At 32.9% G+C, this 12,204-nt stretch overlaps 1 protein-coding gene across 19 annotated transcripts in view; it reads right to left on the bottom strand.

The window, feature by feature from the left end:
• LOC123561779 (uncharacterized) overlaps positions 1-12,204 on the bottom strand; it is a 132,387-nt gene that overhangs the window by 96,191 nt on the left and 23,992 nt on the right. For 9 of the 19 annotated variants that reach the window (XR_008372737.1, XR_008372736.1, XR_008372731.1 and 6 more), the window contains exon 2: positions 3,534-3,649. The exons of 3 other annotated variants lie outside the window; for them this stretch is intronic. Coding sequence is in view for 1 of the 16 variants with exons in the window: in XM_053552939.1 (XP_053408914.1) it covers positions 3,534-3,649; positions 7,993-8,057 (181 nt within the window). In the remaining 15 variants the exon portion in view is untranslated. 7 more of the 19 variants (XR_008372742.1, XR_008372739.1, XR_008372729.1 and 4 more) reach the window with 4 other exon arrangements.

The following is a 12,204-nucleotide window of genomic DNA, read 5'->3' on the forward strand; positions in this document are numbered from 1 at the left end:
TATTTACAATCGTAAATTAAAGGTGTCCTTTGGAGCGAAGGACTACTACTTTTAATCCAGTAAAAATCCCAAATATCATATAAATAAATCTATAAGATCATTCGAAAGTATAAATTGCAATCTAGGTTTGATTGCGTTTTTTGGTGACAGGTAATGAAACGTGCAACACCTGTCACACTCCATATCACTGTATTTCGCGGAACCCTATTATAAAGGAACATCATTGAGCTAGCCTTTCTGATTTGCAGTTTGCTAAAGAAGTGCAGGCCATATTCTCTAAAGCCCAAAGATGTATTCAAGTCGAGTGCTTTTGAAAAGGGGAGTTGTATTCCCATTTTTTCATATAATGTTAACAGGTTACAAATGACACACCCCATGAAAATATTAAGTTTTCTGTGTAAACTAACCAGGTTTATATAAGGAATGGAAACTTTAAACTTCTACTGTGGTATAATTTAATTGAAAACGAATGGCTCTTCCATGTTTTCTGCTAGCGTCTGACGAAGATCGAGAGGAATACATGGAAGACCACCCGAACACGGAAATGGGTCAAATCGAACCAAACTAGAAATCACTTCTCAGTTTAGCATGTTTTTCATACAAATCAATAAAATCTGGAAAGTAGATCCCTCGGAAGCATCGAGAACAAGGCAAATAGTGGAAATTGCAGACTCGGTTTGATTGAGTCTGTTCATGGGCAGTAATGGAAAAAGCAACACTGCCCACGCCCCCTAGCAGGCTAACTAATTACAAAGGACAAGGATTGCGTATCATAACAATTAAGTTGGCTACCTGTATAAATGTTTCATAATATTTCGCTTTTAGCAATTTAAATGATGTTTTTGCGTCAACGTAATGAAGATTACATTTTAGTACATTTTTATTTTTTTTATCATATGTAGCAAATAGACACACGCCACTATTAGTGACTTTAACGAGTTCAAATAAAATACTTGAATTCAGTTGATTAAACTCCTAATATTTGCATATGAATAATAATTTCCTTTAATGCTTTTAACTGATATGGTTTATGTTTAAAGGCACTGTTATCCAGATTTTGGCTAAATGATATGCCTTTAAAATTGAAGTTTGGTCATATTTTGAACATCAGTCTTTGTTTCTAAACTCTCAAAAAACTTTAAATGTCAAATCAAGAAGAATAAAAACATGCCAAATTAAGAAGAAAAAACATGTTGAGAATTGAAACCGGGTCGCCGCGGCAATAAAATTTCCTGTGTTCTTGACCAATACACCACGAAGGAATCTTGATAATTCAGGCAGTTTTCCTCCGGTACCCCGTTACAAACACTTTTCAATTTTGAATGGAACAGTTAGTTAAAACAACTAATTCTTGTGTGTTTCCATAACATATAATATGTCAGTAACTAAGCTTTAAAGCCTTCTTAAGAAAAAATATAGCAATAATTTTCTGATATCTAAAATTTTTATTTGTTGTTGTTGTTGTACGATCTGGAGGTCAGTGTCTTTAAGATGAGTAGGCTAAAGTGACGGTAAAAAAGAAAAATGCCTGGTAGCCGCTATACGGGTAGTGCAAATATTTCCGGGGATCTATTATGTCCCTTGTTTAAGCGTTACTGTCTTTCGCTACGTTAGTTTTGACAATTGTTAGAATAAATAGTAACAATGTAAGGACTTAGATTGATATTTGGCGAATCATGAATAGGCACCTGAACCTGTACATTTTACTTGCCCATATAATTGATGATTAGTAAATTTGCAACTACGAAAATCTTCGTTAAAATCTACTCTATGGAACTTCTTCTCATATGCAAAAATGTCACCAAAAAGTGATTTTCCCATAAAAGCCCATGTTTGAATTTTAGTCTAACAAAAAAATCAAGAAAACGATCCCATCTTTTTATTCAGTTATATTGCAAAAATACGGTTTTATAAGATTCTACATTGTAAAACAATATCTGTTTATACATGCAAAACTACCTTACTACCTTTATTTAGTAATGATAGAGAAACAAAAAAATCATTAAATAGCTAGGCTTTTCAAAATCAAAAGATATAAGCAATCAAAAGAGTAATAATCGAGAATTATATTGCAATTATTGAAAGTATGCTTCTGTATCACACGCAATGATTTATGTCTTAATATAGGTAAGAGAACAAATGCATACCATCCACATGCTATAATGCCTTTTTATCAGCAACTCAGACTCAATTATGTAAATGACATTTTTATGATAAAACAGATTTGAGAATGACAAAAATATTTTTCGGACACTTACTGCAGTACAGGTTTACAATCAATATATCCATACACATATATGCATTGCTCTTCATAATATATTAAATATAATATATAATTATATAATAGAATACGAAAATTCACAGAAGATATGAGAAAGACTACACAGATTAATTATAAAAACATTAGTTAAGTTTTAAGTTATCTATGCAACAGATCATGGATAGTCGAAATACATGTTAAAAAAGGGTGCAATGTATATACTGAGCAAAAATTTGTAATTGGTCATCTCACATTAAATGATATATTTCTTCCGATTTTCAATCAATAAACACGTAACTTTTGTTACAAACTAATGGTTATAACGTCTCCTGAAACTCTAATTGCATCATACGTTATATTTACAGAATTACAGACTTAAGAATAGAACCACCCACAACAAGGTCGTAATATATTAATTTTCAGTACTTCCGAAATGTTAGCATTTATAGTCACTTAGATTTGATAGAAAATGTACATTTTCCTGCAGGTTTTAGAATTTTAAACTACAGATATTTGCGAACTGAAACTGACCGATGCTCAGCTTTGTTTAGGATATTTCAAATTTCTGGAATGGCATGCATGTTCCGAACGATTTGTTAAATGCATTTTGAAGAATAATGGTCAATAAGGTATACATTTCAAAATGAAAGTTCAAAAAGAGGGGAGATAAAACGCCACCTTGCCTGACCCTTAATAATAGTTTATTGTTGCACATTATTGCACAACTTTTGTGTCCATACATATCATTATCTAAGTGATGGCTAAACTAAAATACTTTAGCAGATAAGTTAAACCAGAATGTTTTTCATTTGCTCTGGCTATTACCTGCATTACCTATTCGAGTCATTCCAGAAACAAACGCGACAAAAGTATGACCTCAAACATTAAACTTGTCTGTTAATATGTTTATTGATTGAAATGGTGGAACGATCTACCTAGCTATCTGAAAGACATTCAGTCTGAAGCCAGCTTTAGATCAAAACTGAAAACACATTTGTTTAGTCAGTTTCATGAACAATGAGTAAGCTCTTGTTGAAAAACAAAATATCAGTAGTGGTAACAATTAGTGTTTATACATGTCTAAATCTCTAAATCTAAGTTCTAGAATCATGTTCATATTTTGAATGTATATATTTTAAATGTGTGTTATATAATTGTAAAGCGCAATAGAACATTTTATAATTTTTGCTATACAAATGCCATGTATTTGTATTTGTATTTAAAAAATAAGACAATATGGCGATTTGCCGAATGTAAGTGGTGTAGTACTAACCCGTGTGATGGCACTGGAGTAGATTGTTGTCGAAATCTTTTATAGGTAATGTATCGCTCGAGTTCAAGTCTTCAGCGGCCTTAGGTACCACAGAAACTCTGATTTTATAACCCTCACTGCAAATTAAAAAAAAAAAAAACCAGTAAGTAGGCATGAAATGCAAAAATTATAATTATAGCAGACATGGTTTGACTTAGTCTATTAATGACAGGTTATGAAAAGTGCAATACCGCTCTTGTCCCCTAGCACCGACCTAAGTGAAACTTAGTTATACAAGAAGACACCGTTACCCCTTTAAAGATTCTAGAGCAAAATTTGACAAAACTTAACCGAGGACCATTCCGCTTAAAACCTAAAACGGCAGCCATTTTGTTTCTACTGAAATGACGAACTAAATTCGATTCTTAGATATATATTTAATGTTTTACGTTCTACATGATAAAACATCTTGCAGATAAAGAATAAAAATTATGTACGATATGATAAAGAATCTAAATAGATATTGCAAAGAGTGTCTAATAAATAAATATATATATAGAATAATATAGCCTCTCCATGACCAACAAATTTCGGAAATTTCAAACTGTCAAATCATTTTAAATATCAATTGATTTTATTCATTCTTTTAGCATTATAGATAATAGATAAAAGGGTTTCAAACCATTATTTTTTTATGTCTCCTTAAGACTAAAATTTTTTAATTGTTTTTTTTTTTCATCTTCTTTCTATAAACGTCAGACATACATGTAAAGTTTCCGAAAACCATTCTTTCAACTGTGACTCTTTTTAACGATGGGCTAAATCAACATGCTACGTGACTTATTACACATATCTATTACCGGCTTTTAACTCATTTGAAAATAATTTTCCAAGTAAGACAGCCAGTTTATATAGTTATGTATAAAACAAGCTATTTATCTCTTTTATCCCAATATCAAAACCGTGCGAACAAACAAAAATGTTCTTTTCTACTCTAACTAACACTTCCTACTCTTTAATTCCATTACCTGTTAGCACTATGCCATTTATTTTATTCTACATTTTTAAAAAGAAAGTAAAAACTAATATTTTCACTTGGCCTGCCGGTTTCGTTGTTACACATGTGACAAAATTGACCACATGTTTATATGTGACTTTTTTAATTCCTCATACGAAAGAATGTTACTCTTAGTTTGACTCCACGTAGATTGATTGACAAATTAGAATTCTGCATCCTTAAAATATTGATATATGACGATTTGGGTCCGCACAGACTGCGTAAATGTATACAGCAGTTACCATCAATTTCGAAAATATTTGTATTTCATTCTTATTTTGTTTGTATAGCATCAAATTCAAACTGCAGAACATTAATAAATTTTAAGCTCTAATAATGTACTGGTTTAAATACGGCTGCCACATTCATTGTTATGGATATAATATGTATATATTTGATATTTGATAATTGTTTTCGTACATACTTGTCATAAGTTAATTCACTGACACAGCAGAAAGTATCATTGAATCCATTGTTTTCATTACCTCCCTTTATGGCTCTGACTGTATAAGTTCGTGTGTAATATTGAAAGTAGTGTACTCATTTATGTATATTCTCAAATTGTACATCTGCTTGACCTGATTTTATGATAAAATTAAAAGTAAATCTTTCTAACCGACCACTTTTAAGGGATAATTGATTGATAAAGATCTGTCGTTGAGAGAATGTTACTTTGCGGATGGAAATTTTATAGACAGTTTGTTCAAAGATATCCGTTTGAGATTGTTTGACCCTGAGATTGTTTCTTTTCGTGTTTATCTTTGGTTCTTTTCGTGTTGGCATAATTAGGAAAGTTTGTCGAACCGACACAGTAGTAGGTTATATGGCGACTTGAGGAGCAAGTGATTTGAAGTCAGTGGCCATGGAGGCCTCTGGGGTGTGTTTCTTTATTAAAAAAGTTAAACCGGAAATTCTTTTCCTGTTGTCCTCACTGAGAAAGTTTGACCGCAGACTCTTACCATGTTGTCCTTGTTGAGTCAATAACTAGAGTATTTTGTAACGGAACAAAATAAAGCTTATATAAAGTATGTATCTCTATACAATCTAGGCCAAGAAAGATAAACAGCCAGTTCGATCAGGTATCCCCAGAGTTACGGCCCTTGAATTGGTCAGAATTGCCAAAAGCGACGGTGTCTACTCGATAACTAGGGTAATTCTTCTATGATGTCAACCATACTTTTACAGAAGATGCATCTTAATAAAATTTAGGCCGAGTTAGATAACCAGCTAGTTTAGACCAGTATCTTTAGAGTTATGGCCCTTGAATTGGTATAAAATGCCAAAATTGACAGTGTCCGCCTGATAGCTAGAGTATTGTTTTATCTCAAAACTAAACATCACTTATACAGAGTGTGTATCTCTATAAAATCTAGATCAAATGTGATAACCAGCCAGAATGGATCAGTATCAGTTCGGAACCAGATCAGTATTGTCCCTTGAATTCATACTCAAAATTGCAAAAAATTGAGAGTGTCCACTCTTTAACTTGAGTAGCTCTTATCCAATGTTCACTAAGTTTAGTCAAACTGTTAATTGGCATAATATCTCTGACAAGTTTAACAACCTACTCGATAGTCCCAATCAGTCTTGAGTTATAGCCCCTGAAATACAAAAATTGCGAATATTGACATTACCCAATTAATAACTTAAGCACCTCTTTTCCTATATTCAACAAACTTAGTCAGAATGTCACTCGGGAGTTATGTCCCTTGAATAACTGTATTTTAAAAATAAAAAATAATTTGCTGTGAAGGGCGTATCTCGTGACAGTTTGGCACTCTTGGTAATCATTTATTTGTTCTGCTATCTGTATCATCTTCAAATTAACTTTGCTTCTTTGTATTTGTCATTTGTTTCAAAGTCTTCTAAACATTTTAATATTTGTTTTGTTTTATACTCTGCATCATATACCTTTAAGTGCACTTAAATACTAAAATATGATAGGACTCTTTCTGCAAGGCACTCTTGAAACTACATTATTGTCGAATAGATTTTTGTAGAAGGTAGTAGATTTTTTTCTCGTTCTCTTTCTTCCTAACATATTGATACATTTCCAAATAATATTGCAGTAGACAAACTTAAAGATTCTATATATTGCTGTGTTTCACAGTGTATATATTTGGACGTTTTGTTAATATATTCATATGTTTATATCTAGTCGTCAGACATATTGCCTGTATATTCATTTAAAGACGGCATTACAGTGTTAAAGTGTTCTTTATAAAATTAGCACGTAAATATCACTTATTAACAAGATGTAACCAGAAAACGACTGTTTCCAGGAGAGAAGTTCTTTGTCGTTTGAAATTTAGGGTTACCATCTCAAGAAACGTAGAAAAACAAATTATCAAAAACTGAATAAATTCTTGGTCTGGTTTCATGAGTCAAAGGATAGAAACTATCATTAATATTTGACTTTAATGTTTCCATACAATGTTTTACGGGGCAGGTGATGGAACCTTTGATAGGTAGCTTGGATTGAATATCCTTGATGCTTTGTCTTCTACTGTCCTCTTACGCAGGGCCTCTGGAGGTGTTTATGTTGTGGCTTATGCAAAGACATTCAATACATATGGTTCTTTTAGGTTTGCTTTTCATACATATCATGCTATCTGTTTCCATTACTTAGGTCAAGGATTCATCTAGTGGGAATGACTTTTATTTACACTAACCTGTAACTTTGAAACGTTATGGAATAACGAATGGGGTTGGTTGCACTATTAACTGGTTAAAGTTCTCAAGTGTATTGCTACTGACATCACCAAAATCATGCCCCACTTTGTTTTTTTACCTGTTTGGTTCGTCTTTGCCGATGTTTTTTTTTTCACTTAGTCTATGTATTTTGTGTGCATGTCTGTTATGCAGGGGACAATGCAGACACTATTGTAGGGGGCTGCGTTCTCGAAATATGCTAAATCCTACTGGTTTCTTGGGGGGGGGGTTCAATGTTTCTTCTAGACATAGATAGAAATAGTTCGTATATGCTAATCATGCTTCAGTTTTACATAAACGTGCGGTACATATTTATTACTATTATTATACCACATTTATATAGCACCCTTTACATCTATACGTACGTATTGAAAAATGCTTCAAAGAATACATTTCAAAAAACGAGCCATTCCAAGTCTGAAAAACAAACAAAGTGCAAGCATGATATATATACATGACGAACAGGTAAAGGAAATAAAACATTGAAATTCTTTACATGATGAAATATTATTCTCTACTTTCGATTGTTCCGGTTACTCAATCAGTAAAAAGAAATGGGCCTTTAAAAGTATTTTTAAAATCCCACAGTATATCGAAGGGGAACATAGTATTTGAGCAGTGCACGCAAAGCGTCATTTACGGTGCATCAAGGTTCGGGTCTTTGACACAACTACTGACACAATGGCTTTAATCATGTTGCTTCTAACTGACCTGTTTACTTCTATCATGTCCACTATAAGACTTGTACTGTATTCTGTATTACACGGGTATCTCATTGTGCTCTTTCAGTATATGAATAATATGACTTTTTGGGCGAACGTCCTAATTGTGATGCGAACTGCTATGTTGTAGGCATGTTGCAGTCTGTCCAATATGGTTTCAGAAATATCACACTCCCCAAATTTAATCTAATCGTGAGATAGTCTTAGTCCAAAAGAGATTCGGTGGCATCACTGGTTAGGTACCAACTGATATGACTTATTCTGCGAAGTGAAGGTATGTATATCAATGCTGGCTTATGTTGTTCCGTACACATGTTGGAGTGATACACTGCCCTGAGATTCTTCAAAGTTTGTTTATTTTATCACACAGTCACTGTCCATCTCCCTCCGATTAGACTGGAAAATGCTTTTGATTATTATTTGATGCGAACAGCATTACTTCTATATTTGTTCTCTTACCTTCAGTATATTGCAACGCATTTATGACACGATATCCACACAACAAATCAGCGAAACTTTGTTTCAAATATTCGTCCGTCTGTTGAATGTTTTTATGTTTGTCTGCTGCAGATGTTACCACAATGTGAGATATTATGTTTCCATGTTTACAAGCGCTGCACTTCTAAATCTAAATCAGTTTTTGCACTGTAAATATCATTTTGATAGAATAATGTTTGTTTGTCTTTAAAATTCTACAGGGTCAAATCTTTTAAAGGACGACATGCATTTACAACATCATTTCCAAATACAAGGTCAACATATTGCAGTGTTGTATAATTTTGTCTTGAATCAATTTATTTGCTTCTAACTGTCATACATCTTGAGGTTTCTTCTGCCGAGCATGCATTGGAGACCAGAAAATGAACAATTTCACATGTCTGGATCATGGATATAGAATGTCTTTTCGCATTACACCAAAACTGCTTATTCTGTCACCTTCTTACATCTTCCTAAATTCTAGTATGAATTTTTAATTTGATATCCTATCTTAACATTTTGTATCTCTTGCACATGACATCTGGGGTTTGCATTTCAGTCATCTTGTTCTGCTCTTGACCTCATGAAAAGTTGATATATGGTCCAAATGAGTTGGTCTCTCGGTAGATTAAGTATTACAGAATTTTATTTGCTACTCTTATAGTTATCACTATAATAAAACATAAGCAATGTCTTGGTTTCCCGAATTTCATACCAGTACTTTCGCATGTAATGATTTTCCTATCTCAGCTGTACATCTTTCAAACGTATTTTACTTAGCATTTATAGCACTTTAACAATCTGAGGAATAAGCTACAAACTACATACACTACTTTACACTTCCGTACTTGGTATTCTTTTTTTTCTGGTCCTTTTGGATCACGGAGTAGTATTCTATAACGGAGTTCCTCTTAGGCCAGTTATAGAGGGCGTGAGGGTGATTGCACATTACATAACGTCCTGCTGATATTTTGTTTCACTGCGAACTGTTCTTCCAAACAACCCTATAATAGACAGGCCCTTCTTCTATTATAGATATAAGTATTGCTCCTTCATATTTTTGTCTCTACAGAACTTTGCCCTTAATGCAAATGCGCATTTATAAAATAAAATGTCAAACTCGTACAAAAAAACCATGACATCGGATGAAGTGTTAAGCTCGTACATATCGAGATCTAAATGCTTGAAATCACACATAATCAGCCTCTCGAGCTTTCTATAGCTCTAAATTTGGTCCTAGCATCTTATTAGGTAGTAATGTTACATTTTCCAGCCCGTTTGGATTATGGAGAACACTCAATTTGACTACTACAGAATTTCGCTTAAGCCAGTGCTAGGAGGGAGGAGGGGGAGTGAGGGTGTTGCACATTCCATTACCTCTCATTACCTCTCATTAGCATGCTCAGTCAAATCGAGTCTGCTATTGTGTTGCTTGGTTACGTTATGTTCTTCCTAAGGATCTTTTCACAGACTTCATTATTTCATTTATTATCATATTTCTATTGCTCAAAATATTTTACTCTTTTATAGCAATTGCAGTATTATCGTTCTATATCCTATTCTTTTTTACATTGTTTGAATACAAACATGTTCAGCAAGTATACATTTGTATGTTCGAATAGTAGTATGTTTTATACAGTATAATGTTTCGAACAAAATATTTCACGTATAATAATACACATTTTACTATTGTAAATCGCCAATGCTCAGTTTCAAAATCCGCGGTTTTTATTAAAACCAAGGTGGTTTATGCCAAATGGCACCGTAAACCTTAAGGATTGTGATAAAGGTCTATACAAAGACTACACACTTCTCTTAGAATGTATCATTTGCATGAGAATCGTCATGGTTTATCATGTTATGATATATTTAAATCCCCTATAAATGCCTGATTTTGTTCAAGTTTCAATTTTGGTCTTAAATATTTACCTCGATAGCCGTAAATGTAGGTACTATGCAAATTTCATGCAATTCCACTATCAAACTGTTAGACAGAGGTACAACGTAGGTAATATCAATGTTTTTAACATCGAGTTACAACTTCGCTTTTTACCTCCATAAGTATTTTTATAACTTTATTTAGGAGTATACATTCCCTTTCCAGATCCCATTTAGATCGACAACTAATCCAATAGAAAAATAAGGAAACTTCACAGGTCGCTCAACACGACAAAAAACGAAAATGTTGCAGGCTCGGTTTGATTGAGCCTGTTCATGGACGGTAGTGGAAATGCAAGCTACCGTCCACGCCAAGTCGAACCTTATCCTCGTTGAGTAAAGATTTTAAAGTTTATATGTGTATATGGTGTAAGTTTATGCGTCTATTTCTTTTCTTAATGAATAATGTTTCTATTTTAAATCAGAAGGTTTTATTTTTTGTTGATGACCTGTTATCTTCTGATGTAGATTATGCATTACCTGAAATTATCTGAAGATTCAATGCTTAGACCTGTGATGGACACATTTGCAATTTAAAACCATAGTAAGGGCAGTTTTGTCTCGATTTGTAATATATTTTGATAGCAGTTTTAAACCAGATACATTATACTATATACCATGTTAAAGATTGGAGATTTGGTTTTATATTAAACTGACCTATGTGTCCCATTTGCTTTTTACTCTGAAATTTGAACGAAATTGCTTTGATATGTGCAGTCTGAAATATAATATATATATATATATTATACAGTGCATAAATTGCTGAATGACCCTATGAAGTATATCATAGCATTTTCTTCCAATAAGTCACAGCGTGTGTTTATTCGACGCCATATTCTATATCGATATAGGCACTTTCTATCGGTGGCTGTTTAATACCTGTTCATCACATATTTTAATGAAATCTTGTCATTTTTTTGTTGTTAGAAAAGTGTAGAAATTTATCTGGCGTCGTTTCAAGTATAAAATATTTTAGCCATTGTCTATCATCGGTAAAGAAAGAAGAAAATTCGATATACAGCATGAGAAAGCTATCGTGTGACAAAAATGCTTTAACATTTGAGCCTTTCCACATTGAATTTATTAAGCTTGTTCAAATAAATTCGGTATGCAAAGTCATTCATGTGACATCCTGCATATATCACACACCAGAATTGGAGCGTTGACTTTACAAAGCCTTTAAGAAAATGAAACTGGTCATACTTTGTCAATCAGAACGAACTAAGGTCCACTGCCTCTCAGGACCTCTACTCTGCAAATAAGCCTTATATATAGACTCGTATGCATCCGAAATTCGCAAGAGCATTTAAAACATCATTTTTAAGACGTTTGCCCTGAAAGTTATACAGAGTGCCAGTTACGTTATATATCATTCCTGATGTCTCAAGAAGAACTTTTCAAAGTTTGAACATATTTTGAATGCTTTTGATTTTACTTCGTCCTTGTTTTCTTTTTGCGTATGAATTTCGAAAATATATCTTATTGTAACTTGAAACTATGATAAGTGGCAATAAAAGGAAGTATTGAGCTCTTGAACCGTACTACATTTATGATAACTTTAGAATTGTTTCTTTGTGTACTTTTTTTATATATTTAATATTTAAAACAATAGCCTTACATTTGCTGGAGTGAATTTAATATTATAAGATACAATAATAGGTGGCAATGAGAGGAAATATATAGTAAAGAAGCAAACTCTTGAACTATTTAAGAACAGCCTCCCTTTTTTACTACTTTTTAAATTTTACTTTAAAGGTAGTAATTTGACTCTATTGAAAATAATCAA

Source organism: Mercenaria mercenaria, chromosome 10, assembly GCF_021730395.1.
Source record: "Mercenaria mercenaria strain notata chromosome 10, MADL_Memer_1, whole genome shotgun sequence".
Taxonomy (NCBI): domain Eukaryota; kingdom Metazoa; phylum Mollusca; class Bivalvia; order Venerida; family Veneridae; genus Mercenaria; species Mercenaria mercenaria.